This window comes from Alternaria metachromatica, assembly GCF_023757995.1.
Source record: "Alternaria metachromatica strain BMP 0045 chromosome Unknown scaffold_1, whole genome shotgun sequence".
NCBI classification, from domain to species: domain Eukaryota; kingdom Fungi; phylum Ascomycota; class Dothideomycetes; order Pleosporales; family Pleosporaceae; genus Alternaria; species Alternaria metachromatica.
Window position 1 is genome coordinate 554,311 of NW_026055492.1, and position 27,875 is coordinate 582,185.

General features: G+C 52.9%; 11 protein-coding genes across 11 annotated transcripts; 7 read left to right on the forward strand and 4 right to left on the reverse strand.

Moving 5' to 3' along the window:
* Window positions 1–321: 321 nt before the first annotated feature.
* J4E83_000177 (uncharacterized protein) lies at window positions 322–1,020 on the forward strand (the record flags this gene model as incomplete). Its single annotated transcript, XM_049327140.1, has 2 exons — window positions 322–469; window positions 548–1,020. 2 exons carry the CDS (start codon window positions 322–324, stop codon window positions 1,018–1,020), a joined length of 621 nt encoding a protein of 206 aa, XP_049193285.1.
* An 814-nt stretch (window positions 1,021–1,834) lies between these two features.
* Window positions 1,835–3,108, forward strand: J4E83_000178 (uncharacterized protein; the record flags this gene model as incomplete). The annotated part of the gene is made up of 2 exons (XM_049327141.1): window positions 1,835–1,841; window positions 1,907–3,108. The coding sequence occupies 2 exons, from the start codon at window positions 1,835–1,837 to the stop codon at window positions 3,106–3,108; spliced, it is 1,209 nt and encodes a 402-aa protein (XP_049193286.1).
* A 266-nt stretch (window positions 3,109–3,374) lies between these two features.
* On the reverse strand, window positions 3,375–5,761 carry J4E83_000179 (uncharacterized protein; the record flags this gene model as incomplete). The annotated part of the gene is made up of 6 exons (XM_049327142.1): window positions 3,375–3,395; window positions 3,488–3,918; window positions 3,967–4,830; window positions 4,972–5,228; window positions 5,289–5,588; window positions 5,646–5,761. The coding sequence occupies 6 exons, from the start codon at window positions 5,759–5,761 to the stop codon at window positions 3,375–3,377; spliced, it is 1,989 nt and encodes a 662-aa protein (XP_049193287.1).
* A 928-nt stretch (window positions 5,762–6,689) lies between these two features.
* Window positions 6,690–8,427, reverse strand: J4E83_000180 (uncharacterized protein; the record flags this gene model as incomplete). The annotated part of the gene is made up of 5 exons (XM_049327143.1): window positions 6,690–6,874; window positions 6,927–7,738; window positions 7,787–8,142; window positions 8,201–8,219; window positions 8,276–8,427. 5 exons carry the CDS (start codon window positions 8,425–8,427, stop codon window positions 6,690–6,692), a joined length of 1,524 nt encoding a protein of 507 aa, XP_049193288.1.
* A 4,074-nt stretch (window positions 8,428–12,501) lies between these two features.
* On the reverse strand, window positions 12,502–14,032 carry TPK2 (cAMP-dependent protein kinase catalytic subunit; the record flags this gene model as incomplete). Its single annotated transcript, XM_049327144.1, has 3 exons — window positions 12,502–12,958; window positions 13,006–13,259; window positions 13,310–14,032. The coding sequence occupies 3 exons, from the start codon at window positions 14,030–14,032 to the stop codon at window positions 12,502–12,504; spliced, it is 1,434 nt and encodes a 477-aa protein (XP_049193289.1).
* Window positions 14,033–14,755: 723 nt separating this feature from the next.
* Window positions 14,756–16,034, reverse strand: J4E83_000182 (uncharacterized protein; the record flags this gene model as incomplete). Its single annotated transcript, XM_049327145.1, has 3 exons — window positions 14,756–15,396; window positions 15,446–15,922; window positions 15,977–16,034. 3 exons carry the CDS (start codon window positions 16,032–16,034, stop codon window positions 14,756–14,758), a joined length of 1,176 nt encoding a protein of 391 aa, XP_049193290.1.
* A 174-nt stretch (window positions 16,035–16,208) lies between these two features.
* On the forward strand, window positions 16,209–17,355 carry J4E83_000183 (uncharacterized protein; the record flags this gene model as incomplete). Its single annotated transcript, XM_049327146.1, has 1 exon — window positions 16,209–17,355. A coding segment is annotated over one exon (1,147 nt), but the record flags the coding sequence as incomplete, so codon positions are not given.
* A 2,906-nt stretch (window positions 17,356–20,261) lies between these two features.
* Window positions 20,262–20,990, forward strand: J4E83_000184 (uncharacterized protein; the record flags this gene model as incomplete). The annotated part of the gene is made up of 2 exons (XM_049327147.1): window positions 20,262–20,331; window positions 20,380–20,990. 2 exons carry the CDS (start codon window positions 20,262–20,264, stop codon window positions 20,988–20,990), a joined length of 681 nt encoding a protein of 226 aa, XP_049193292.1.
* Window positions 20,991–22,344: 1,354 nt separating this feature from the next.
* On the forward strand, window positions 22,345–22,583 carry J4E83_000185 (uncharacterized protein; the record flags this gene model as incomplete). Its single annotated transcript, XM_049327148.1, has 2 exons — window positions 22,345–22,527; window positions 22,581–22,583. The coding sequence occupies 2 exons, from the start codon at window positions 22,345–22,347 to the stop codon at window positions 22,581–22,583; spliced, it is 186 nt and encodes a 61-aa protein (XP_049193293.1).
* Window positions 22,584–24,063: 1,480 nt separating this feature from the next.
* J4E83_000186 (uncharacterized protein) lies at window positions 24,064–24,851 on the forward strand (the record flags this gene model as incomplete). Its single annotated transcript, XM_049327149.1, has 3 exons — window positions 24,064–24,332; window positions 24,391–24,583; window positions 24,831–24,851. 3 exons carry the CDS (start codon window positions 24,064–24,066, stop codon window positions 24,849–24,851), a joined length of 483 nt encoding a protein of 160 aa, XP_049193294.1.
* Window positions 24,852–25,799: 948 nt separating this feature from the next.
* Window positions 25,800–26,854, forward strand: J4E83_000187 (uncharacterized protein; the record flags this gene model as incomplete). The annotated part of the gene is made up of 2 exons (XM_049327150.1): window positions 25,800–26,438; window positions 26,495–26,854. 2 exons carry the CDS (start codon window positions 25,800–25,802, stop codon window positions 26,852–26,854), a joined length of 999 nt encoding a protein of 332 aa, XP_049193295.1.
* Between the last annotated feature and the right edge of the window lie 1,021 nt (window positions 26,855–27,875).

Consider the following 27,875-nt stretch of genomic DNA (forward strand, 5'->3'; position numbering starts at 1 on the left):
TCCAGGTCCGCCTATGACGATCACTCCTGGCCGCATCGAGACAACACTCCGAACCGCATACCCGGAACGTGTACCATTGTAGGAAATGACGATGACGAGCATTTCCTCATGCGAAACTAGCTGTTGAGATTTCTTGTCATGCTGTAAACCAGTTTGTACTCGGGGAGGGTACTACAGGTAATACCACAGGGGCGTATAAGAGGTATCGTGTTCTCGGTATAACTGACCAGTCTCTACTACGATTCACTCGCTCAGTTTCGTTCCTGTGTATACTTTACCTCGTTCACTATCTTCATAGTCGTCGTAACCACCAACACCAAAATGCGTTTCTCCCACCTCGCCGTCTTCGCCCTAAGCGGCCTATCGCTTGCGAGCCCCGTCGTCCGTCAAAAGCGCCAGGAAAGCAGCAGTGTGGAATCCCTCCTCACCGACCTCTTCGCCACGGTGCAAGTCTACACCGGAGCCATCAGTACGGCCCCTCCCCCTTTGAGCCACCAGCCTAAATAAACCACCCATCACCTGCATTATACTAACAAATGCATCCTAGATGCCACCCTTGCGCCCCTCTCCGCATCCTCGTCTCTCCTCGACAAGACTGCCGCAATCCCCAAAGTAGGCGAGCAACTCAACAAGATCACCGCCGCCATCACGGCTTCGACAACGCAGATCCGCGACCTCGCTCCTGCAAACGCTACGCAACCCATGGTGCCAGCCGAAGACAACCAGAAGCGGTCTACCTCTACTGATCTCGTCGACGTCTCCCAGCCCAAGGAGAAGCGTCAGTTGATCGCCGCTGGTGCCCTTCTCGCGCTCATCATCGTTGAGATCTTTGCTACGATTACCGCCGCGGTGGCGATCTTGGGTCTCGCTGGGCTCTTGGTGTTTATCAACCCGTTGACGAGCGCGTTGAGTCTTTTGATTCTAGCGGTTCAGTTGGTGCTTAATGTTGTGCTTGTGGGTATTATTGCGTTGTTGAACAGTGTGCTTGGTGCGTTGGCGCTTGGGCTTAGTGGATTGTGAGGGATCAGTTTGGTTGTAGCGGTCGGCGGTGTGTTTGTAGAGATATGATTGGATTTGTTATGAGATTTTAATTCCTGTCTGCCTTGGTGTCAGCCTAGTGATGTTTCGGCGTCTTCGAGTGTGAACCTAGAATGTGGTTGACTGATCGCCATCCTGTCGATCCGCTTGTTCGCCGCACTGAGCGCGATAAGCTTGCTGTGACGATTGCACAGAGATCGCTAAGTAGCAGTGATGATTCTGGGAAGAGTCTCATCATGCGAGGATCGCTATAGTTTGACGTTTAGTGTCCTGGTTCGGATGCGTAAACGTTTTGACGAAGCGTAGTTGGCAGCACGGAAGCTGTTGAGATGTACGTGACTTGTCTCCGTTCATTCTAGATGCATGAGAAGATACTGGTAGACGCCTTACATACCCTTTGTGCTCCTTTGTTGATTGCTCTTTTGTTGATGAATGATCATTGTGTGGCAGTCGTGGTTGACTCAAGCGAGCCAAGCCTTCCCATTCACAGTTCAGGAAGTCACAGTCACGTCAGCTCCTCACCACTCACAACGACTCATATGAGCGGCAAGTGTCGTTTCTTTATTCTTAAACGGCCGTACAGTCACACCACATGACTCACTTCATGCACCGCTGGAGCAACCCTTCCAGCAACCCATACCTCGCTATACAGGTAACCAACCTCGCGCGATAGTGCACCTCTTACTTCGCAATGTCGGCGTATCTCCTTGCACTACCTGATGAATTGTTGCTCGATATTACGGACCATCTGCCTCGTCTACCTCGGGACCGACGCGCCGAACTCGTCTCGTTGGCAATGGTGTGTAAGCGCTTTTGTGAGTGGATGCTAGAATGACACCCCGCTTGTTGGCTATCTGACACGCTATAGATGATATTGTAGTGGACGTTCTCCATAAAGATGTCTGCGTCGACATGGCCAAAGTACACAAACTCGTCTCTTTGTATGCCGCCCGACCCAAGCTCGCGCAACTAGTCAGGAGCATTGACCTTTTCCGGGACGCCGACACCCACGACGAACGCACTTCCGAGCGTAAATCCCAAGGGAAGGAACGGGGTATCTATATGCCTATCATGAGGTCGTCTGGCATTACAAGGCGCCTCCAGCGAATGCTAAAGTATGATTTGCGTCGAAAGAACGTCCAGGCAGACATGGCTCTTCTCCTGCTACAGATCCCCAACCTACAGCGCTTATTGCTAGGAGGGTTGTCGCATGGTGATATCCGCTTCCTCGATCCAGTGTTCTTCAACACCTCGGCCTCCATCGCAGATCCAGCTTCTTCAGATGCCCACCGCTGTCGGCCCTATCTGAGAGAAATTATCAGAAAGCGACTCAAAACGCGGTTGAACAAGCTAGAGATCCCTTTCGGTGGGCTATGGGACTCTGACAACGGGCATCGGACTTTCGATTTGAGCGAGTACGCTCACCTCACACACGTGACCACATGCGTCGATGAACTGATGACGCCTAAATGGAAGGCATGGGGATCCGAGCCTGACTACGAACTTGGCGTATTGCCGAAGACATTAACCCATCTTACGCTCGGAGGTACATGCTGGGACTTTGACCGTCTCCTGACTCATCTCGTCGAACAGAAAGCCACTGGAATATTGCCGAGATTGCGCAGCCTCACCATCTACACCCATCATCAAATGGGGCAAGAGGGCATGGGAGATGACCGCGCAAAGTTACCCAACCGTGCGCGATTGGATCACACCGCTACGCATGTCCAGGCACTCCAAGATGTCGGAATAACAGCAACACTAAGACACACCGGTCCAGATCATATGCGTTACTTCTGTCGGCTGAACATGATCGACACCGGTTATCGCTCTCGTCATGTGCTCAGGCAGCTGGAACCCCTAGAGATGCGAGGATACTTCGAGCATTGGCGGCATCGAGCGACTGATATGGAAGTAAGACGACTAGCGCATGAACGTATGCTGGAGCAAGAGGAGCAGCCAGAGGCATATGAGCCGAGTATACACGGAAATAAGAATTCTTGTACCGATTTCGACGAATTTAATGAGGCTGGATGGGATGGTCTCGCAGACCTGGCCCTCAATGACTGAATAGATGATCTTGACATCCTCCAAAATGTTCCTTGGTTCGTTTCTCAGCACAGAAGCGCCTCTTACAGCCGATGATATCACAATCTTCAGTGTGCACATGTTCAGCATCGTGTCTTTCCAGTTCCCTTTTCGTGAGCAGCCTGTCGTCGTTGCAAGTCGCGCATTTGTGTATCAGCACTGCTGCCACAGCTTTCTGGGCGTCGCCTGGCTTGGGTGGTGCGCAGGGATCGCGCCATCGAATTTGGGTCGTAGATGCTATGAAGAATTCATCGAGCCATTGCGGAGACCTGGGTGGTGACGGTGTATTATTCGAAGTTGCCCCGCGGTTGGAGTTGAACTGGAATGGAGCATGGGGCTGAAGGTCCGTCGCCGCGGTCACGATCGCAGTCCCCGTGATCGTGGCACTAGATGCTGGAGAAGCCGCAGCAACATCGACCGTATCGCATTGCATCGGATCCTCTGGAGGAACATCATCGTCTCGTGCAAGCATCATACTTGGCAGTGGTTGTGGGTCCAGCAGCGCAATGACGAGTTTCTGGTCGAAGCTGTACTTGGGTAGATCGACGCCATCTCGGATAGAAACAATCCAGACGATTTCATCCTTCTCTTTCGAGCTAAGCAACTTCGTCTTTGCTACTCTGGTCATTGTATTCAAGAAGTACTCGCTGATAACAGTGAAATAGGCTCTTTGAAAGATGCTCTGAACATGTTCTGGTACCATGTTACGCATGTTGAGCATGAACTCGCCCGTTTGACGCGTGCACGCCATGACTTGATCATAAGTCTGCGTCTCTGAGATGGGGAAAAGGCCTGCAGCCCATGTGTGGGAGGCATCATTGACGCGCCTTACATGTCTACCTGAGATCTTAGCGACTAACACTGACATGACCTCGGTACGAAGCGGCTCTTCGAAAGATTCCGCCGCTTGAACGTATGGCTGAACACCGTCCGCATCTTCGCATTCTGGGTCGGCGCCGCCATTGACAAGCATTCGGAGACGCGGAACGATATCAACAGCTGGGCATTCCGCAATGCACTTTCGCAAAGGACTGAGGGCGTCATGAGCTGCGCTGTTCGGATCGACGCCCTTCCCGAGAAGCACTTCAATATCGCGTAGCGTATCGGTGGGATGTCGTTTTGCGTCCGGACAGCAGCCGAGAACTTCGGATAGGAGCGAGGTACCATCGTTAGTAGGCGTAGGTACAAAGATGTCAATGAGCCACCGCGCAAAAGTTGGAGTCGAATGCCACAGCGCTTGGTGCTCAAACTTGTCCCGACACAGAGACTTGCAAGGATAACCTCCAAAGAACGGAGGGAAGCTAGCACCCTTGCAAACAAACAGCCGGAGGCATTCAAGCTCGTCTGAAGAAAGGTCGGCCGCCCAATAAGGGCGATTCTGCAATGCCATGATGAACATGCTGAGGTTTGACTGGGCAACAAGCTCCGGAGGCTTGCGGTGAACATTTGCCCCAGCACTAAGAAGCATTTCCAAAAGCGTGTGGCAGTTCTTGCGTGCCGCTGGGTCTGTGTAGATTTTCATTCGATGTAAAAGGCATAGTTGCAATGCTGTGTGAACGCCAGGCTTCTCAGGCGATGGACCAGCATCTTCGACGTTGGCACCTCGGTTGAGAAGGATGCGCACGATGTCAGGTACATTCCAGAAAACTGCTTGACGTAAAGGAGTCCAGCTTGAGCCCGGAAGTCCATTGACCTCTGAACGACCTGGTTGGAGCAGTGCTTGAACAGTGTAAGTGCGCCCGTTTTTGATGGCATTATGCAATGCCAAGTCTGTTCCAAGTGGATGTTTGGAACCTTTTGCGCCGTAAGCAAGTAAGACCCAGATGATCGGTCCGCAAGGCATACCGCACGCAATATCGAATACGGTCTGATTTGGATGCTGCAAGATAACCATCTCGCTCAGAGCAGGGTGGCCAACGAATCGTGCGCCTGCTTCATCGAAAGGCAGACCAATAGGATGGTTGATGTGATCGACATTGTCGACAATAAGCTTTTCCAACTTTTGCAAATCGCCGTCTAGGACTGCGCCGACCATATCTAGTACTATGCCGGAGGCGTGCCTAGAATCTTGCGACGATGTCTTTTCGAAGGATGGCCGGAGACTACGATATGGTCAATACACACTGAGCGCACGAATCTGGGATGATCAGAGACCTACATACTCTTGTGGCTGGTTCAATAGACCCAGAAAAGTTGGCTCTGCGACCGTCCCGGCTTCATCGGCGATAAGAGTGGGTAGACTAGCTACAACCTGCCAACCACCCGTCTTTGTACAATGCTCTCTGGAAGCCGAGTCGATCGAGATGGGTTCTGCGAACTCGCTTGACTCGTTGTCGTTCCCAGCGTTGCCATCGGAACTCTGCTCGCTGGATAGCCTCGCTTTGTGACGCGACTTCGTGGCTCTTCGCGGTTTGTGCCTCATGATACCCCACTCTTTCAACCTCATTCGATATGCTCGTGTCCTGTATCCCTCGTCAGCTATCGAAAGACGATGAATCATCATCTTTGCAAGTACTCACGAAGCCCGAAATTTGTGTTTGCGTTCCATGAGCTCCTTGACCTCTTCCAGAGGCTTCTTCTGGATGAAAGAAAGCTCCTTGATCTCATCCTGCACCAACTCCCAGTCTTTCGTCATCCTTATATACTGCGGCCTGCAGGCCTGGTATTGCACCCTCGGTGGGCAACAGACACTGGTCAAGCACAGCAGGAGTGCGAAGGTGCGGCCTCAAGACCGTGCGCCGGTAGCTAGCCAGAATAGAGGGAAGAGCCTATGAGACTCTAGTATCGATGCTAGATGCGGTACTAAGACCGGTACCATGGAGGTCATTGTGCGATCCTAGAGACATGTCGTAGTTATAACAGCACGCACGAGGGGACGCGGTGTGCAAAAGTAAGCCTTAGTCCAGCTGACGGAACGCGAGAGTGCAACTCTAAGGCTTCGTGTCGACTAGGTGGTGGCGTGCATTGAGTCCAACGCGAATTGAGTTTAGTGTTTGCGGCACAGCCTCCCGAGGTCCGGCCTCGAGCCTTGGCTTGGCGCCCCTGCGTCGAAATAGCTCACAGCCCCAAGCTCTTTCTTACCCTGTCGGATACAACAACGCGTAAGAAGCAGATCGCATATGTAACTGAGGGTCGAGAAGCCTACAAAGCTTTTGTTTCATGCAGATTGCTGTCTTTCGTACCATCGTAGGCTGCGGTAATACTCATTGCTGAGACGTGGGTGCCTAAGCGTATTCATGTAGTATCAGGACTCGCAGCAAAAAGGTCATCGAACCGCGTACAACAGCCATGGCTTTTGTATCAGTTGCAGGAGGGCTGCGCGCCATTTCATTATAGCCTCGCTAGCCAAGCTGACATCGCAAGCAAGAGTACTCCCCATGTTTGCGATCAAACAGGCAGAGCCAATACCTATCACTGCATTCACACCGTCATGCTGCATTCTGGTAACGTTCATCAAGTCACAGTCGACCATCCACTGCTCAAGGAATGCAATTTGCGATTAACAAAGGTATCATATGTACGAAGCGACGCTAAAACAGCAAACAAAAAGCCATAGTCCAATTCTAACGACCGCCGATTTGACCCTTGGGAAGAGGCTTTACCCACATGAACATGCAGTTGAGCGCAATGATCATGATGCCAATGATCCAGAAAACCTGCGCATAGTCCGTCTTGTGGTAGCGGAAGATGATGGCGAAGATGATACCACCAAAGTTACCAGTCGCACCAACGATACCGGAGAGGATGCCTTTGGAAATGTTAGTAGGTCTTCTCTCAATGGGTGAAGCGATCGGGCTTACCATTAGCGTGAGGGTGGATGTGAGGTACGAGCGCGAAGTTCGCACCATTACCCGCCTCAAGGAATATGGCCATGACCGCAATGAGGCCGATCATCTCGCTGAGGTTGTGGGGATCCACCTTTCCAATGACGATGCACATTATACCAGACATAACGCCAACGAAGTGGATCCAGAACTTCTTTGCCCAGAGGTTGCGACCGGTAACCTTGTAGATAAGATCCGCAATAAAGCCACCGAGCGGTCTGGTAACAACGTTCAAGAGACCGAACATAGCTGCCCAGCGTCCAGATTGTGTTTGACCAAGGGACTGGAAGTTCTTGAGGTAATAAGCACCAAGGATAGAGTTGATAGCGAGTTCACCGCCGAAGGAGCAGAAGTAGCCCGCACAGAGCATCAGTGTCTGGAGAGAGAACATGACCTTCAGTCCCTCTTTCAAAGTAGGCTTGACTACGACTTCGTGCTGGAATTCGTCCATGACTTGAACATCACCACGTCCAGCCTCTACGTCAGCGGCCGGTTGCTCTCGCTTCTTTTCGTCGTTGGAGGAAATCGATCCAGTGGTCGCAGGTTTGTCATCGAGGGCACCTGTCGTGGGGACCACGGAAGCTTGATTGGTTTCATCGCTGCTAGACACCACGGTTGCCCCACGCTCAGACCACTTTCCGGTAGGCGTATCGTCGGTCAACAGCAAGAGACCGGTAGCGCATGCGCTGATCATGATGAATGGAACGATGAAGGACACTCTCCATGCGACATGCGAGGAGAGACCCTGGTCCCTTTTCAAAGAGTCGTAGATAGCGGGCATGACGAAGCTGAAGAAGCGTCAGTGGAAGCTGCTTCATAGGGAACGTCCCGCTTACTATGTGATACCGCCACCAGAGTTACCCCAGCCTCCGACCAAAGCGTTGGCAGTGCCGACAACATTCCTGTCGTAGAATCCAGTTGTCCAGACCTGGCATGGTACGAAGGTGCCGCCGAGAATGCCAACAAAGAAACGGATAAAGTATAAACCCGTAGCGTTGTGGGCAGTACCAGCCAGAGCGGTCGGGATGGCACCGGCGAATAGCAGGCTGGCAAATGTAATGCGCGGGCCGAAGTGGTCGCACATGGGTCCCGCAATGAAGCGGACCAAAAGTGTTGCACATAGCGCGACGATGTTGGAGTTGGCAATTTGATCCTGTGACAAATGCATGTCCTCCTTGATACTCTTACTCAGCTGTGGGGATGTTAGTCTGTACAATTCGGACAGTCTCGTGGGTTGCGGGTGACCATACCAGAGGTGGAAACGCGTACCTGAAAATTATTAGCACTCATCAACGAAGGAGACCCACATGTGGGGAACAACATACCATGACCAGAAAGCAATGAAGAAGCCCAGGTAAGAGAAGAAGAATACACGACCATATTTGTTGATCGGATTCAAGACGGGAATAGATGTGGCCTTCTTGTTGTATGGGTTGATCTCTGGTGCCGACCAGAGCATGTTGATAGCGAACGGCATGATGAGTACTACCCGAGAGGTCGAGCCCTACTACGATACTGATACTTCTGAAAGGTAGGTCGGGAGAGTGTAAAGCTGGCGATGCTTTACAGACGCAATATGGAAGTTGGGAGCGGGCGCTTGCTGAAGCCGTGGCTCCAAACGGAAGCTGGAGGTTATATAGATTGATGCACAAACTCCAAAAATGATACTTCCGCGGTGAAGCACAGTGACGCACGGCTAAGGTTGTGGCGCAACTCGTTCCCCAGGCCAAGTGAGATCAGACTTCTCCGTGTCTGTATTCAGTAATATTGGCGGATTCGTTATCTTCGTTGGCGATGCCCAGCAGCTGCAAGCCCAATGCTTCGGAGAAAGTATGCTTTGCCGCGTTCTCGGGTGCAGGCGATGTGTGCGATGAGCGCTAGGGCGTCAACTTGAGATCCACATGCTGCTGTAGCGAATTGAGACTCTTTCTCGACTGGCTAAAATGTAGCATGAAAGGCTGAATGTCGATGCGATGAGTCGTGGTTCGCTGGGGATGAGGTTTGACGCGGGATGGTGGGGGACGGCAGGGGCGTTCTCTTATCTCTTGGCGCTAGCCAGGCGAGAGACTAGACTCACTGTAGTCGATGCCAGCAAGGATCCTTATCAGAACGTCTGGAGATAATATGAGTTGCTGCTTTTCCGCGGTCAGCATTTGACAAAATGCCTGTGTCGCTAATACCTCTTCAGCCTCAACAGCTTCCTGTTCCTAGTACGAGCATACTGTTCGTGTCGAAGAAGTGGCGTTGACAAAAACGACTGGAAGTAACGCAGCAAACAACAATGACAACTCAAGATCAATACTTACTCTTGCTTCTGAAAAGTCGCTTTGCTTTTGACTTCTGGTGATGGTACAAACTTGATGTGACGGGAGTTGTGTGTCTGCTGCGTGCGTGTGGAGACGTGGCCCGATAAGCACAGAGCTTGGTGCAACGGCAACTATATCAGGCATGTGGGTGGATTCGCGCCGTTGCACAACTCTTACAATCCCAGCTTGGATTTGAGATCGTTAATTGTTTGTCGATCAGCTCCTGTCAGGATATTGATGGCCTGTGAAACATGCTTGCACCAATCAAGCGAAGATTCAGTGCCTTATCTCGCATGACTGCAGCTTCCGCCCCGACAACACGGAGTATGCACAGGGACTCTTGGAGCATATCGATGATCTGGGAGGGTATATGATCCTCAAACGCCTAGAGTTCAGTGCAACGTCATCCGCTCCTTGGAAACTCGGTATTTGAATCTCACAATGCCAAGGCTCGTCGATACTTGGAGGCCAACACTGGATGGATGTGACGACTTATCTCAAACTCCAAGAGGTTCTCGCAAGCGGGGGTTCTAGGCCTAGATCCTGACGTACGGTGGCTGCTACAGTCACTGCAGCGATATCGGAGGAAACGGGCCGGAGAAGGCATGTTGGGTACTGAGATGCTGCGCAAGAAGACGAAGCAACTCCGGGAATATCGAAAAAGATGGTAGTGTAGTGTGGGTAGGCTCCACAGTGGGCTCAGCTGCAGCCTTTTGAGCCTCATCCGCGGAGATCCTACGCTCGTCCTGAGAAAGTGGTACCCAGCCACCCCGTTCCTCGATCTGTCATCACACGACTTTGACTGAATACTTTCCGAACACCTTGGTCAGAAGTTTCGGGTCATACGGAGGGTTCCGAAGGGTTAGCTGCTGATGTGAAGCAGGACCTGAGGATGTCTACGTTGTGAAACACTCCTGCGCGCTGTCTTCCCAATACTTCCTCGCCATCTGCACACCCACCCCGTACATTGCAGCGCCACACACCACCAGCACATGCATAAGCTGATGGCTACTCCCAATTACGTCGCAACGCCGAGGGTACCATCTCTCAGGCACTCTCGCAGCGTACAACAAAGCTCCGGTGCCATGACAAACGCCTAGTCCAAGATAGTAGCCCAAGCTCATCCTACTATCCATCTCTTCCAAGCCATAGAGATGGGTACCATGCGCTATCGGAAGGAAGGAAGACGCTCCCAACAGGAGATAAAGCGCCGTACGGAGATGACGAGACTGGGGACCAGAAAAGGAGGGGTGCAGGGTAGTGAGTGCGCAAGCAAGGCCCACGACAGTAGTGAAGATACTGTAGGCTTCCTGTAGTGCAGGCTCGCATCTGAAAGTGAAGTGTGTACTGGCAATTGTCGTTCCATACAATGGTATCACGATACCAAGGTAATCGAATCGGCCCGTCCAAGTGCGAACACTTTCGCTGTGATCGAGGAAGATGTGGTGTCTGTCAAGCGTCAGTACCATCTATTCTTCAAACTCAAGGCATGAGGGTTGGAGATGAAGATCAAGAGGTACTTACAAGAACGAGAAAAAGAAACACGCTATAACGGAGATAAAATAGACGTGGACGGCTTCATCGTCGCCGCTTCTGCTGTATCTATCTAGGTGACTCCGACGAGCAGACAGGTAGAACACGACAGCGACCAAAAAGAAGGTAACGGTACCCAGGATATGTGACCATATGTTGACTGTCTCATTGTGAACCTGGAAGACGCTCTTGAGTGAGTGCAGGTAAGAGAACGTTGCTCGTCTAGTGACCATTAGCCCAAGCCGTGTGCTGTCTACAACACGAAAAGCTTACCGGTGGGATGTGAGTATGAACTCGTTGTCTCGCTGCCAGGGCACTGCGTTGACGCCGTTAGCTCACGACGTTCCTAGTATCCACCGGGAGTAGCGCAGAGTCGAACTCACTGAGATCATCCCAGCCTATCAACGCATCGGAGTTCTGGGTCTCATCCGTACGATGAGTCTCCTTACCATCCGCGTCAATTTGAACATGTCGCAATGTCGTTGATGTTCCATACCCGTCGCCATGGTTGCTTCCCTTCAAGATCCCCGCTTTCTCTCTAGCGTCTTGGCGTGTCTGTGATGTCATACTGCTAAGCTCAACTGAGGCTGATGCCGACTCCAGCGAATAACTTCTCGATGTTTTCAAGGATTCATGAATGGTAGAGTGATTTGAAAGTTGATGGCTGATGCTTTTGTGCCGACAAAGACATGCCCTACGCAACAGTCACCCACAAGTTCAGTCACCAAGCCGCCACGCTTCCAAGCTATGCACGGCCGTGACGCAGTCAATGAGTCCGCGGACCTCTTTCGCCTCTCATTTCCTTATGATGCGGCCAAGATGTATCTAAGGAATGGGAAATGCTTCTTCCTGTCATATGTCGTATCCTTGGGGACTGTAAAATCTGGGCAGCCCTTGCTCGCCCGTGTGTTTCTGTATCGCGAGGATCCTCAACCACCACCATGTTAGTCCTCTGCTTTCTATGCATGTCCACCTCACTCATAATTGAGGTGAGGTTTGCCAGATGGATGCTTTTCAACCAGGCAATCTGCGCTCAAGTGTTGATTGCAGCAATTTTGGGGTGATAGAGGCACAGACTTTGAGCAAGATAGTCAGTGCCATGCCAGGAGAGCTGAACAAATTCACCTCGGCTTTCGCATCGTTTGATGGACATTCGATGTTGTCTGAAGCAGTAGGTATACAACTGACTCAGAATAGTTCAGGTGGGCACTGCATGGAGCGAGGCGTGGATGGCACCAATCTGAGATGCGCACAAAGGTACGGCACGAGGAATCGATAGCTAGCAAACAAGGATGATTCTCGGCTCAAGTCTTGCAATGCTCGCCGTTTCTACGTTTTGATACAGACATCATTTCTCATAGCAAGACAGAAAGTTCAGGATGGAGAGCCAGTCAAGGTTTCCGTATTATTAATTCAATCACCGCGCTCGATCGGGCGGTTACTGTTCAACAATCATGCACCGTCATTCATGCCCAACAATGTACACCGAACCATATCCAATGGCACCCAGCAATCAAGAGATAGGAGTAGTAATAGACAATGAGGATTCCACGCGCATCAACATCGCGCGAAGATAGAGCACGGAGAGGGTCAAGGTCAGAGAAGTACGGTAGGACGAATGGCGCGGACTTTCGACGGGTGCTAGACCAGGATCGCCGTGCCTAGTTGGATTTTGAAGGAGAGGCATATCGTATCTCTTTTCGATTATGGGTTTAGAAGTCGGGAAATAGGTGCCCGTGGCTATTCGGACACGTCAGAATGTGGTCTACAGTATAAGGAGGACTCTGCACGCACGGGTCATCTCCTGCCTGACCGTATGCCTCCGTCTCCTCCGGATACTTATCGAATTGGCTGGCATCGCCAACGCCAGCTCGCACAGGTGGCACGTAGGGTGCATCAATGTCCTTCTTTTGTAGTCGGTCCCACGTTACTTCGGCGAACCAAGGGTGGTTCATAACGTCCTTGCTGCCGCCGTGCAAGTTGCCCAGTCGCTTGGTGAGGTCGGGTGTGATGAGCTTTTGCAGCAGGTCGTGGGCGTCAGGGTGGATGTACGGTGGGTACTTGACTCTCGACTTGAGGATGTTTTCGTAGATCTTCATGGGGGAGCCACCGTCCCAGAAGGGAGTGAAGCCGCAGAGCATTTCGAAGATGAGAATGCCAAGTGACCACCTGGCGTTGTTAGTGCGACTCGAGCCGGGGGAGACATTGCTACTTACCAGTCGACGGACTTGTTGTAGCCTTTTGACGCGACGACCTCTGGCGCCAGGTAGTCAGGCGTACCGCACAGCGTCCATGTGATGTCGGGGACCTCTTTCGCGAAGCCAAAATCGGTGATTTTGAGATGGCCATGGCGATCCAGTAGCAGGTTCTCGGGCTTCAGGTCGCGGTAGATGATGTTATGCGAGTGCAGGTAGTCGAGTGCGAGCGTAACCTCTGCGGCATAGAACTTGGCGACGGGGTTGGGGAAGCGCTGCAGGAATTAGTATCAGATACATGATGCCAGGCACGGATGCGACATACCTGAGACTTTCGCAGCAGACTAAACAGCTCGCCTCCTTCGACAAAATCCATGACCATGTAGAGGTTCTTGGAGTCCTGGAAGGTGCCCCACAGGGTGATGAGGAAGGGGTGCTTGACCTGCTGCAGCATGCGGCGCTCGTCGTTGGTGTGCTCGACCTGCTTCATCTTGACGACCTGGGCCTTCTTCAGCACCTTGACGGCGTAGAAGCGCTGGTTGTGCTTGGACTGGACGAGGTGGACGCGGCCGAAGCTGCCGGTGCCGAGGGTGCGCTGGATGGTGAAGTCGGTCAGCGAGTACTTGCCCTTGGTGACGCGCGCCTGGTTGAGGGGCTGCGTCTGGAACTGGACGGCGCCGGCATGCTTAGGGGCGGCGGCGTGGGCGGGCGTGTTGCTGGGGTGTATCAGGTTCTGTATGCTGGGGACGTTGTGCGAGGGCGTCGGCGGCTGGTGTTGCTGCTGGTGGGCGTAGGCGGGGTTCATCGAGTCGGACGGCTTGGAAGGGGCGGCAGGCGCGGCCGGGGCCGTGGAGCTGGTGTTGCTCGCCGTGTTGGTCAGCGACTCGTTGGTCTTGGTCTTGTGCAGGTGGAAGGAGCCCGACTTGCGCGACGTCGTGGGCGTGATGGGCGAGTGGGCGTCCTTGACGGGCGACGTCGGCGAATCGAGGTCCTTGGAGCCGTTCGAGTCCTTGGTCCGCTTCTTCTTGAGGAAGCCCAGGGTAGGCATTGGAGGGGCGGCGCGACGAGTGCGGCGGCGCGGCCCTGCCTGTTCCTCGACGCAGCTCGGGCGATCTCAAGCACTGGGGCCAGGAATGCGCGGGGAGCTCGGGACGGGGGCGCGGCGCAGACGGCAGCAGGCGATGCGCTCAGGGGCAGTGGGTGTGCAGGTGCGCGGGCATCAGCAGAGCAGCGAGGAGTGTCGGCGGCGTGGGCGGGCGAGGCAGGCTTTGGGCTAGGTGATGGGTGGAGGTTGGGCTAGACAGTAGACGCTCGCTCGCGGGGAAGAAGCGTCGCAGCTACCACGCGCGGGCGGCATTGGCAACAACATGACGCCTGCGGCTCATCAAAGAGCCATGTTTCACGCGCCTGCACTGGCACCGTGTTTGCGCCCGCAGTCAATGGCATGCATGCATCCAAACCAACGTGTCTTCATCCCTTCATTACATCGTGTCACGCCCGCCCGGGCTGCACGCGAAGCATCGCTGCTTGTTGCGTCATGCGTACCATGCACCGTGCCCAGGTGGTCGTCCCGGCTGCTATACCCAGCCTGCCTATACTGCGAATCGCTTCCTCGCGAACCCGTCAACGCCTAGCAATGCGCGCCAATACACATGCATCATCATACCCAACGCCGGCCCATCTACAAACACCCCAAAAGACTATTGCACAAACATGACTCGAAAGCGCCCAAATGGCACACGTTGCATCGTCAAAAGAAAACCTGGCCGTTTCACAGCTCATCAGCCACCGCATGGGTTTCATCGGCCCCACCAGACACCACGATCGGCTGGTACGTCTCCAGGTCAAGGCCGCACACTTCCATGCGCCGTTGCCGGAACCTCTCGTACAGCTTGCTCCACGCCTCTTGCGCCTGTGCGTTCTGAGGCCGCAGCTTGGCGCGTTCAGAAAAAGGAATGTCGTACTCCGGTCCTGGTATTTCGGGATCCGACAGCCTCACGAACGTCGTCGCCTGTTCGAACGCCGTCGCGTTGAAGTCGTCCACGACATTGCGCAGGTTCTGCGATTCGTAGACCACGTTGCCCATGGACAGCGACCACTCCGAGATCAATGAGTCCGGCACCGTGAATGTCTTGCGGAACATGTTGAGGTCCGACGTCGGATTCGTCGTGCGCAGTGTCCTCAGCTGGTTGTAGCTCTGTTGTGACGGGTGTATCATCAGGAGTGATGTCGACATGTCGGTTCGTTCTGGCGTGGCGGGGTAAGCTGCCATGGGCTCTGACTTGGAGAAAGCCAGCAGTGAGTCCAAGGCCGATGCGTCGAGCAGCACGCCCGGACCTTGGAGGTAGAGTAGCCGCTCGTAGTCTACCAGTGAGTACAGGCTTGCTAGTGAGTAGGAAGAGGGCAGTGTGTCTGACTCTGTTAGTCACTGTAGCGGGCAGCTTCCTGGGCCAGCACTCACCGTCTGCGCCTTCCACAATAGGCTCCATGGGCATCAAAGTGACGCCATACCGCCTCGCCGCCGTTCGCAGCAGTCGCCGTGTAGTCGACATTTGCGGGCCGTATTTGTCGTCTTCAGATTCTACCAGCCACAGTTTGGGGAACATCAGTATCCTTTTGGCCGGGCTCTTCATCTTGTGTAGATCAGACAGCAGCATCACGGCACTGCAAAGCTCCACATGCTCTCTCACCACCTGCACATAGCCCAGGCGGCTCCAGTCCATCGTCTGCCCCGCAATATACTGCGCATATGTCTCGTCCACCTCCGGACGGCCGCCCATCGGTCTTGCCCATTTTACGTCCAATGTCGGAGGTTCTATCGGCTTGGGCGGGGGCAGAGGCTTGGGTAATCGGGGCTTTATGGCGGCTTGTAGAGAATGCACGTATCGTTGCTGTAATACCCAGCCGGAAAGGAAGAGGGCGAGTGTGAAGAGAAGAACTACCGGCGGCCGTCAGCGAATGCGAGTGCGTGCCCGTCGTGGGCCATGCGTACCAATGGCTGCCGACAGGATGACAGAAACCTGGCTCGAAGTAAGGAGAAGTCTCCCCATAACTACAAGTAAACGCTGGATGCGAAGGGTATAAGAATGCTATGATGGTTCAAAAGTGTGCATGTAGAATGGCAAGAGTAGTTCGTGCAGGAGAGCGCATGCAGTGGGCGGGTGTGACGTGCCCCGTGGATCTAGATTTCGTAGGGCTGCATGTTGATCGCTGGTGTTGAGCAGGCAACTATCGATTGCTGGCAGCACCCCGGCTCAAATTATCGCAACCATCAACGCGAGCGTCCTCCGCAGCACCACCGAATCACCGAACCACCAAACCGCACAACACTGCACGCGCATTTCCGAAGACATTCAAAGGCCATTCCGATCTCAAATTAGCCTTGGAACGACTTTTCGGTATCTCCACATGTCAAAACCGCAGTTCGACCGCGCAGACGCCAGCGCGCTCCTCGACGACCGAGGCTATCGCGGAGCCCTCATCAGAGGGCAGAACCCGGCGCTGCTCTTCGAAAAGGGTGTACGCGAGCGCATCACCGAGTCCTACTACTGGAAAGAGCAATGTTTCGGTCTGAACGCTGCGACCTTGTGCGACCGCGCGGCCGACCTCAAGTTCATCGGTGGCACGACTGGCATTACGGGCAAACCTACACCATTCTTGTGTCTAGCGTTCAAGATGCTGCAGCTAGTTCCGGACAAGGAGATTATCCTTGAATACCTCAACTTTCGCGACGACGAGGAAGATGGAGCACAGGACGGCGAGGCCAAGAAGGAGGAAAACGGCCACACATCCGAGGACGAAGACACAACCAAGAAGGCGCTCGATCTAAACGCAGCAGGCAAACTCGGCGACTTCAAATACCTGCGCTGCCTTGCCGCCTTCTACATTCGCCTTGCCTGGGAGCCCGTCGAGATTTACAAAACCCTCGAACCACTCCTCACCGACTACCGCAAGATAAAACGACGCCTCAAGGATGTCTTTACCCTCACATATGTCGATCAGTTCATCGATGATCTCCTCACAAAAGATCGCATGTGCGCGACGAGTCTGTGGAAGTTGCCGTCGCGGGCGAACTTGGAGGACTTGGATATGTTAGAGCCGAGGGAGAGTCCGTTGGGTGACGAAATCGATGAGCTGGATGAGGAACTAGACAGAAGGAGTGATGGAAGTGCGCGGAGCTACAGAAGCAGGAGCTATGACAGCAGGAGCAGGAGTCGGAGCTACGACAGTCGCAGTCGCAGTCGTAGTCACAGCCGCAGCAGAAGTCGAAGCTACGATAGTCGTGATCGCGGGAGGAGTCGCAGCCCAGGCGAGCGGAGCCGGTCACGGAGCAGGACACGTAGTAGGAGTGGGAATCGCAGGCGCGATTAGAGTTGTAAGGACAGCGTGATGCTAGCATGTAGGGCCGCGCATCGGATTTAGCTTTATACCCATCTCTGTAATGAAGCGTTCAGTTGCTATTTCCATCGTCGCATGAACACCACTCGATCCTGCGTTGCAAGTCGCACACGATGCCACCACTCCCAAGGCACGTGCAAGGTTCGGCAAGCTCTCTAATAGCATTATACTAGTTAAAGCGGCGGCCTTAAGCCTTAGTTTGTGTCACACTTTGTAGAGATTAAATTTTCTTCTATCTAATTACTAATAAAGCTACTAACTCAATTATCTTAATAAGTTAGGGTTACATTTTGCCGCACCGTGAGAGCGCTTCCGAACCCAGCCACAGCAAGATATACGCAACGCTCACCCACCACGTCGCTGCCACGCAGTCTCCCAACTGATACTGCACAAAGGCGCCCAAGTCAGCTGCAGGTTCCCTCCCTATAATTTGAACCCTCATGAACTTTACGATCGAGAAAAGAGGAAGGAACACAGCCCCTCCAGCAAACGAGAGCACAGTCCACGATGGAGCCCTAGACGCCTCCACATTGAACAGCCTTCGCCATGGGAAACAGGAGAAGACGAAGCTGCTTATTGTCCACCCCGCACCAGCGACAGTGAATACTGCGAATGGCGCCTGGATGCACTTCAAACATTGTTCTCCAATGCTAGCTTCTAGCACGCGTCGAGGCCGGACTTGAAGTGCTCGACAAAGCTTCCTGAGGAACAGCGGATAGCAAAGTCTTGCCAGCGCCACAGGGAGGGCAACACCAGCAACATTCGCCATTGAGAGCCCATGTTCAGAGCCCGATACCACGAAAGTCATTCTGGTGAGCAGTGAAAGTGCACTCAAGTTAACTCCAACATTGACTTGCTTGCTCATCCTCAGAGCACTGGGAAGAGATAGCACGATAGAGATCCACACCCTCTGAGGGTGAGCAAGCGCTCGAGACAAGATCCATCCCACGGCAACCGATATGTATGGCCAAACAGATGTCTGTCCCTCCTGTAAAGCAGGTTCTCCGAAGGCCAGAACGAGGTGTTCCAGTAATGGCAATGTGTCGTCACCTTCACCCTCTTTCTCTTTCTTGCCAAAAATTTCCGTGAGGTTGTAGATGTATAGCAAAAGGTGTATGACCACCAGTAAATTTTGAAGGTCTTTCTTTTGTCGTGAAGTTTGTCGTCGCACGAAGAAAGGGGAGCCAACTAGGATGATTGGGATTGCTGGCCCTGGGATGCGTAATCGACCGAGTGCCACTGAAGGGTAAAGCGATGGCTCGTCGCTCGCCATGTTGGGGAGACTAGGAACACTGGAGCGCGAGTTTCTTCTATATTGCGCCTTTTCCAGGCAGCAGTCGGTCTTGTGTCCGCGCGACTTCCGACGGTGTCCGGGTGGGGTATTCTTAAATGCCGTTTATCCCATGTATCAACAGTACTGCCGAGCTTTTTTCTTTCTACAACGTACATAGGGAACTTGCGCCAAGGAGTTCAGATTGTTGCCGCCATTGCCGTCTTGGCCTGCCGAGGTATACCGAGCTTGACGGTCCGAGCGGCCCATCGGCTCAACAGTGCCAGCGATCCTGCGTGAGAAACAAGGAGTCTTCGTCACAATCTGCGATCGGGACCGCCTACGACCCTGCCCTGTAGATACACCGCATCAATCACCACCCAGTCGCAAGCGTCGCACGCTACCTTTAGACACACTTTTCAGCCATTACATCAGGCACGTCGCGATTCTCGTCCCCAACAGCCATGAAGACCTGAATGAGTGGACGTGGAACACTACGCGGCGTTTTGTCTCTGTGCTGGCACAGAAAGCTCCATTTCTAGCAACCATCCGAATCGACTATCAATACCGCTCCCAAACCCTACTTCAACATCACAACAATACCTTTGCACGGTTTGATATGTCTCCATATATGCCCGTGCCACCGCCCTGTCTAGACACGTTGCAGCTCGTACAGCGGGTCGAAGGGTACCGTCTCGAGCAGGAACCGATTTCCGAGGATGAGCATCGGAGTCAGCGACGTCAGCGGCGTCATCACAGGTGTCTAAAATTTGGCTGCTACTTGTTCAGCAAGGCTGGAGTAGACTACACATCTCATCTCTGGAAGCCTGAAGATGTTGATGGCCGGTTGTGGGCCGAGCCGTATGATGTGGATGATTGGAGAACGCCACTACCGGCTTGGGTGGTCAATCACAAACTGAAGGACTGGAGGGAAAAGCGTGGCCACGAGGAAGCTGTGGCTTGGTTCTGAGATCGCTTCGTGATCGAATCTCCACGACTTTGACAATCGGTTTGCAACATCTTGCATTCTGGCAGATACCGAACAATTTTAAATGCAGCTAGGGTTTTGGACTCTGTCATGCGCTATCGCACGTATATCTACGCAGTTTTTCTAAAGTAGACCATCATTGCAGGTTCGAGAGGACTTCTCGCTGGCTGTCGACCATTCCAGCAACCGAACAAAATCTCCCTTTTCGCTTATGTTCCAACTTAACTCACGCTCCCTCGTCCACTCCCCATAATAAGATCTGTCCATCAGTAATTTCGCTGGTGCTCAATTCTCCTTCCTAACATCCTCTTCAATATGATTCTCGCGCGCAAGTTCTTTCCTGACTAGACCGAAAGCCTCGTAGCAACGCGCCCATCCCCTTCATTCAACACACATCGCTTACACGAAACATCGAAGCCATCAACTATTTCATCAAATACCTGGCGTTCTTCTCATCTCGCCAGGCTCCAGGGCTCCTTCCCTTCGCATTGTGCGCTAGTCGAGACCCACTTATCTCGAGCGTTTGTCAACAACATCAACAGCAATATTGAATCTCACACTCAGAGCACTCACCCACCAAAGACACTTTCCGCTCTGCTATTGACACTCGTGTCTACTATGATGTCGGGCGAACGCAGCCGCCGGGATGCGATCGCCAGGGCTCGCGTGCCTACAACCGAGGACATAGAGGGTAAGTAATCCATGACCACCTTACAGTAGCTCTGCTAACTCTTCATAGACTTCGATAAGAATTACCGAGCACGAAAATACAACATGGGAATACTGGCTAAAGCCTATGCTTGTGATGACCTCGATGAAGAGGAGCTGGCGTGTATTGCCAAGCAGGAAATCGTGGTCCAGGACATGGAGGCCAACATGAGGAAGTGTGCCGCATACTTCCCTGGCTATGCACCCTTTGCCAACCTCGGGGAAGGAACAGCACAGCAGGTGGGAGACTTGCTTGGTCCGGCCGACGGAGGCAAGCACCAGCCCATGCAAGTCAAGGGGAAAGAGAAGCCGGTTCTGGGAGGTAACTCTCAGCCCGCACCGAAGAAGCCAGTTCTGGAAGGTAACTCCCAGATAGTGGAGGAGGAGAAGACACTCGGAGGCAACTCTGAATCTGTCAAAGAGAAAGCTATACTCGCAGGTGACTGTGAGCTGGAAGTGGAGGAGGTTGGAGGCCATTCTGCGCCGATGGGGCAGCAGAATCAAGGTGATAACCGTGCGCCCAGTGAGAAGACAAGGCGATGGATTCAAGGCATCGTAGCCCTGAGGAAACAAAAGTATCTCAGGCGGCAGCATAAGGAGCAGATGCGCATTGCCGCTCTGGCTCGAGAGCTGAACAACTGAAGGCTCCGAACTATGCCAACTATGTAAACTTGAAGTTCTGAAAGCGCAGGCTGGATACATCACGATAAAAGAGTGTCGCATATTGATGCATGTGCTATCATTGATACCTACGAAATGCCTCTCTTTGCTATTGAAACTCTTTCCTAGCCCATGTAATCTTCAGCGCCCGACAGCCCTTGATTAACTGATATCTTAAGATCTGCGAATAGCTCAGAGGATGCATTATGTAGACTCTTGATGTTTTCGGCCAAGATCCTGTTCACATTGACGTCACCTCTTCATGCGATTGTGTTTCCCGTTCCGATTCCCTTGCACCGTCTCGGATGAGTGGACAGCTGTGCTTCCCTGAATCGCAATAAGTTTTGCCAACAGTTTTGGCGACACATCGGGCATGAGGAGTCAATCGCATCAACCCACCAGCATGCCCCACATTGACCTTACTGTACCCGACAGGACGGCGCATATGAAGAGTAACATCAACGACTTGGCGCTGCCCACCGGCAGTCGCGCGCTGGAACCATTGTCATCTGCGAATCGGATACATCGATGCGAGAAGTTCTTAACGGATTTTCCTGAGCGGCATGTATCTGTCTCGGTGGGACATACTCCTCCAAAACCCACTACGAACCATTCCCATCGCAGTACATCAACACTGAGACATTCTAATCACCAAAACAGACACATATATCTACAACAACATGAAGTTATATGTACTCCTTTTCCAAGCTGTCGCGGTGCAAGCTGCGATCCGCTTTGGTTGCAGCAGTGTGTCCATTCAGCGCCTGGACCCGCTAGTCGAGCCTGGTCGTGTACCCTCGTCTCATGTTAGTGTTATGATCGTAGTGGTGACCATATACTAACACAACTGCAAAGGTACACCAGATCGTCGGTAGGCTGGACTTACGATACAGCCTCTGGTTCTCTCATTGACGTTTCCGCAGGCGGTAATGCTTTCAACGCTACGATGGCCGGTGATATTGGGGAACAGGGCAGCTGCACAACATGCGCATACACTGAAGGTACGTCATGCGTTCCTCACTCCAGTTCCTTTACAATCGCTGACATTGAATGTAGACTTTTCCAACTACTGGACCGCGGCGATGTACTTCAAACACCAAAACGGCTCATACAAACGCGTTCCAATCTATCCGAACGCTCAGCTAGGTATTCCGACGACATCGCCTACACTGGAGCACATTGAAAGGCTAAACCTTATCAGGATTCGATGGTCAAGATGCGGACCACATCAAGGGAGGTATGACGGTATACTACACCCAGAAAGACTTCGAAAGCTCAGACCTCGACAATCCCGTGAGAGCCTTTCCGCCGGTGAGTGATGCTATCTCGGCCGTCGATGAAACGAGCGATTAATTGGGTCAAGGGCTTCCGCATGACCGTTGGTAACCCGTCAACAAACACACTCAACGGCACAAAGAAGGGCCTGGCATACACGTGCTTGCAAACCATCCTCACTAGAGGTTATGAGACTCCTGACTTCCCTAAAGAGCCCTGCCCTGCCGGTATCATGGCGATTCAGGTAAGCAATGGTCCTAAGCAAACATTATGATCAGGGTACTGACGGCATGGCAGTAAGTCTCCCTGCGATGTTAGCATGCTCTTGCAAATAGGTGTTACGCACTTGCGGGCAGCGCGTATCTTCCCAAGAGAAACTCGTTTTTTTCTCCACGAAACCTACTAATTGCGTCTTTAATGTGTAGCCATTTCCCCTCTTGCTGGAACGGAGTTGACCTTGACTCTCCCGACCGTCAGTAATACCCCTGTACGGATTGTATGTGAGATAAACACTGACTTCGTACGCCAATCTTTAGATCAATCCCACATGTTCTCGACCACACGGGGTGGCTTCCGTCCGGCGGACCCGTGTCCTGCATCGCATCCCATCAAGATGCCTCAACTAGCATACGAAACGATGTGGAATACAACTGCCTTCGCCGACATGTGGCCAACCGATGGTTCTCAGCCGTTTGTGTGGAGTTATTCCGATAGCAAGGGCTACGGTACTCATGCAGACTACGTGTTTGGGTGGAAGGGGGACAGCTTGCAGCGGGTGATGAACGATAGTTGCATGTTCCATAATTGTGGAAGTCCGGGTATTCAGGGTGTGCTGAAGACTCAGACTGTGGAGGAGATGAACGCTTGCGCGGTTGATAGCTCCGTCGACGAAGAGGTGGATGGGTGGCTCGATCATCTGCCAGGGTACGAGATGGAGGTCTAGCTCGGTACCTGTTGATGGAGGTCTGGTCTTTTTCATATGTGGTGGCCGGGCTTAGAGCGGGAATGTCGCAGGCGCGGCGTGTCTGGTTCGTGTTGATAGATTGCAGCACGTTCGCGGGTGCCCCCCGGGGCCGGCGATCAGCTAAGATGACACGCTAAACTCGATTTGAACAAGCTTGCACGCGTTGCCCGTCTCCTGTCTCCGCATTGCGCCTTTCGCCATCGCTCCGACACTGTGTTCAAGCTGCCCGGCTTCATGATCTGCTATGTTCTGAGCCGTGACGAAGTCAGAACGGTATCGAAGCGCCCGGCTAAATTTCTGTGGAAACATCCTCATCGCATACCATACCCCACATGCTCTTTTCCTTGATTAACAACGTGTCCACCCGACGATCATCACCTACGATTGGTGACAGGTACCTGTCATTTCGACCACCTGGGCATCGTCGTATCAAATGCTATCGGCAGATAACAAGTTCTAATCACGGTAAATCGAAGCCTGATGTTTACGGCTGCTCGAAAGCACCACCCCTGGCTCGGTAGTGAACAGCCGGCACAGCAGTATCGGGCATATTGACGAAGATGCACCCCAGTCTTGGCAGAGTATGTTTCTTGCTGGGAGAGGCAGGTCAGTCCTTGGCAGACGCTGCTGTCAGTGAGCCCGAGGCGATCTCGCAACAATGGCTGATTAATGAAAAACTGGCGCGAAGAATCACGCGCACTTGATATCAAGACTCCCATACTAGGCCCCTACATGTAAAGTAGGTATATTATAGATATAGACCGCCGGCAATGGTGGCCAGATACGTTGTCCTATCTACTCATCAGCTCCAGCATCATGGTCTCTTTTGCGGTCTTCGCCGCCGCCGTGCTAGGCAGTCTGCCTTTTGCTCTCACCGCACCGAGTGGTACTGCCTCACTTATCAATCATGAAACAGTCGGGAAGCAGCTCGAAGTCCGTCAAGGTGGCTACTACTCCTTTTGGTCGGAAGGAGGTGGCTCATTCCGTTGCAACCAACAAGGTGGCGGAAAGTACACGTGCAACTGGTCAGGACAGCCTGGTGGTGGCTTCGTTGCTGGTACAGGTTTCAAGCCTGGGGGCTCGAGGTAAGAGCAGCAACGGGTCCAAGTCGATTTCCAGAACTGTACTAATAGATCGTACCAGGACAGTCAAATATTCGGGTACATACGACGCCAAGGGCCCCGGTTACCTCGCCCTCTATGGCTGGACGCGCAATCCCCTCATCGAATACTACATCATCGAGTCGTACGACGTCCTCGCCCCAGGTGAGCCTTGGACGCGCAAAGGCAACTTCACTTTTGAAGAAGGCACCTACGATCTATACACTAGCCAGCGCGTAAACAAACCGTCTATTGAGGGGACTCGTACCTTTACACAGTTCTGGTCGGTGAGAACAGAGAAAAGGGTTGGCGGTACAATCACTACGCAGAAGCATTTTGACGCGTGGAACAAGGCTGGGATGAGGTTGGGCGGTCACGACTATATGATTCTTTGTACGGAGGGATTTGCGAACGGGACGCTGTTGCCAAGTGGAAGTAGCAGCATCACTGTAACTTAGTTGGTGGGAATTGGCTCTTGACTAGCCTCGACTTGTGGAGCTGTAGAACATGAACGCATTCTTATAGTCTCAATCGTGCGTGTGTCATCTCTCGGGATAGAGGGGAACCTGGATAATCCGCTTGATTCATTTACGCTGCCTCTATCCACGCTCGCAGGCCAGAAACGACTCCAATGATCCGTAGGAATTATTATGAATATAATGTCTAGATAGCTTGCTATATCATCAGTGAGTATGCATACTGAATCACCAACCTATGCGACCGGCTACACTTGGTTGTGGGAGAAAGACCCTGGATTGCACTGCTCAGATCGTACGATATGCGGGGTCGTATCCAAAAGGGAACGAGTAGCAAAGTGGAGCCGGTTGCTGTCGCCAAATAGACATTTTGATCCTTCGTGCTCGGGGGTCGGCCGCAATGCGACACATCCACGTCAACCTAGGGGGAAAATGCGCACCGAGGAGCCTACCTTACCACCGACTTTTCTAGTCTGCTTGCGATATCCTGGTGTAGTCTGCGGAGCAGTTCAATTTCTCCTCTTGCATGTGGTGACTCTCCGCGACCAGAGGTGTTGCCTAGCCCGTGGCCCATGCATAAAGTGGAAGGATGCGCGCCATGGAGTTACAAAGGTGCCGTTGAGGGGCGGCGCGACTAGCGAACGCACATGCCCTGGGCCACACCACCACCGATTGTGAGGGTTGAGAGAACCGCACTCGTAGTGTACATGATACTATGACTGTTTGCACGTACACAGTCACGAACATTTAAGCCTGCTGGATTTGGGAGAGAGATCCCATGCCGGGACGACTACGTATATACTGATGGCTCCGAGACGGTAGGCCGGCATCGAGGTATACGACGGGGCGTATTCGCCTGTCAGCAACCGCGCCCAAGGGGTAGATAAGAACAACGAAGACTCCTTCGACGCGCCCTCTTGCAAAGCCTCTTTCGCATCCAGAACACTCCTCTCATCCGCTCGTTTCTACGCGCATCATGGCAGGCACAGTCCTAATCACCGGCGCGAACGGTTCGCTAGCTTTACCATCAGTCAAGTACCTGTTGGAAGCATACCCATCCTTCAACCTGGTTCTTACCGTCCGAGACAATTCAGAGAAAGATGCAAACACGCTAAAACTTCGTCAACTTGTAGCCCAGCACCCCAACGGACAAGTGTCTATAAGAAATCTCGATCTCTCTTCGCTGGAAAACGTTCGGGTATTCAGCAGAGCGCTCCTTGTTGAGATTGAGGGCAAGCAGCTTCCACCCATCCGGTCGATTATCTGCAATGCGATGACATGGAATTTGTCCGGCGGGCCGAAGTATTCGAAAGACGGATACGAAATGTCGATTGCGGTCAACCATCTTGCACATTTTGCTTTGTGTTGCAGGCTCATGAGTGCCATGGACCCAGTTCATGGCCGTATCGTCTTTTCGGGCAGCGGCGCACATCGACCGGAGGAAGCAAGCCTCGTCAAGGGATATCCAACTCATATCCCAAACGATTTGGAACTATTGGTTCATCCAGAAACTGATAAGGAAGGCGAAGAGTTGGGACGAGGCTTCCAAAGATATGCTGTGAGCAAGTTGGTCTCCATCATGGTGATGTACGAGCTCAATCGTCGCCTGAAAGCAGTAAGTCTCCCGTTGTCGAAGACCATGCTTGGCTTGCAGCCTAACTGTTTCATCAGAAGAAAGATGTAGAGTCCATCCGCGCGGTTGCGGTGGATCCTCTGGATCTGATTACATCGCGGGCATTCCACCAGCCGCACGTCCCGCGAACAATTCAGATCATGGCTACGGTCGTGACTTGGTTGTTGCCGTTGATTGGCTACTTCCAGCCTCGATTGGTGACCGTCGAGCAAGCTGCAATCGCCTTCGTAGATGTGGCAGTAGCCGACAGATTTGATGGGCAGGAGGGGTACTTCGAAGGGAAGAACAGAGTCGAGAGCTCACAGGACAGTTTAGATGTGGATATACAACAAGCATTGTGGTTCAGGAGCGTCGAATGGTGTGGGCTGGACAGAGAGGATGTGCCGATGGGGTTGTAAAGGAGAGGTTGAGTTGTCAGGGACGTCTGTGGGCGCTCTTAGTGCCAGTCGGCGCGATCGCCGGAAGCTGGGGAAGCCTCAATCGCAGCTCCACCAACCTCTCAAATCCCTCATCACGACTTAGTAACGATGCGCACCATGTGCGCGAAGCGATATACGCTCTACAACCGATTCGTAGTTTTACCCTCCCATGACTGTACGCGTCTCTAATATCGGCCCGCAGAGTTGAGCGCGTATAAGCACCACCCGAGACACCGCTACGACGCGTGGCCTCAGCCGAACCTCAGCGCCATGTCCAACGGGTACGCAGCCACTGCAACACGACGACATGCACCACGTCGATTGTGGCACAGCCGAGTGTCTAAACTTGACTTGCAGACGAACCGACCCACAAAGCCCGTCACGACACATTCACAGCCAAGCTCTCAGCTGCCGCTTGGCAAAGCTTGTTCCTTGATTTTGTGAGGGATTTATTGGCGCCACAAAGCTTAGTTGAGCTTAGCCACGCAATCAGTGCATGCACCTCGCAAGGGTTGGCATGCTCTAATGCAGATTGTTACGACAAACGTCTACGTGACACCAATCAGAACCAATGAAACATGACCGTGAGCAAGCTGAGCCACCCCAGCCGCGGCCGTTTTCATCTGTCACACCGTCCAGACTTGCATCCTGGGTTTGCTCGAGAGATAGCGGCGTCGGTGAGGCGGTGCAGCAGGGCCGAGCGACCAGTTCCAGGCCTGACAACTGGCAGATGTTGAAACATGGACATGCATGCCTGAGGGTCAGGGCTTGATGTGTGCCACCGATGAGGTCGAATGACAAGGCGCGCAGGCCGCAATGACGGAAGCTACTATCCTGGAATTATCGAGCTGGGGAAGACTGTAACGCCTGCTGACCTGCGACCTAGTGATATAAAGGGTCGTGGACATCCGCGAAGGAGAACACTCACTTCCCACCACCTTTTTACTTCGCTGTCTACGAATTTCACCTATCGCACCCACACACAAATACAGCACGTTTG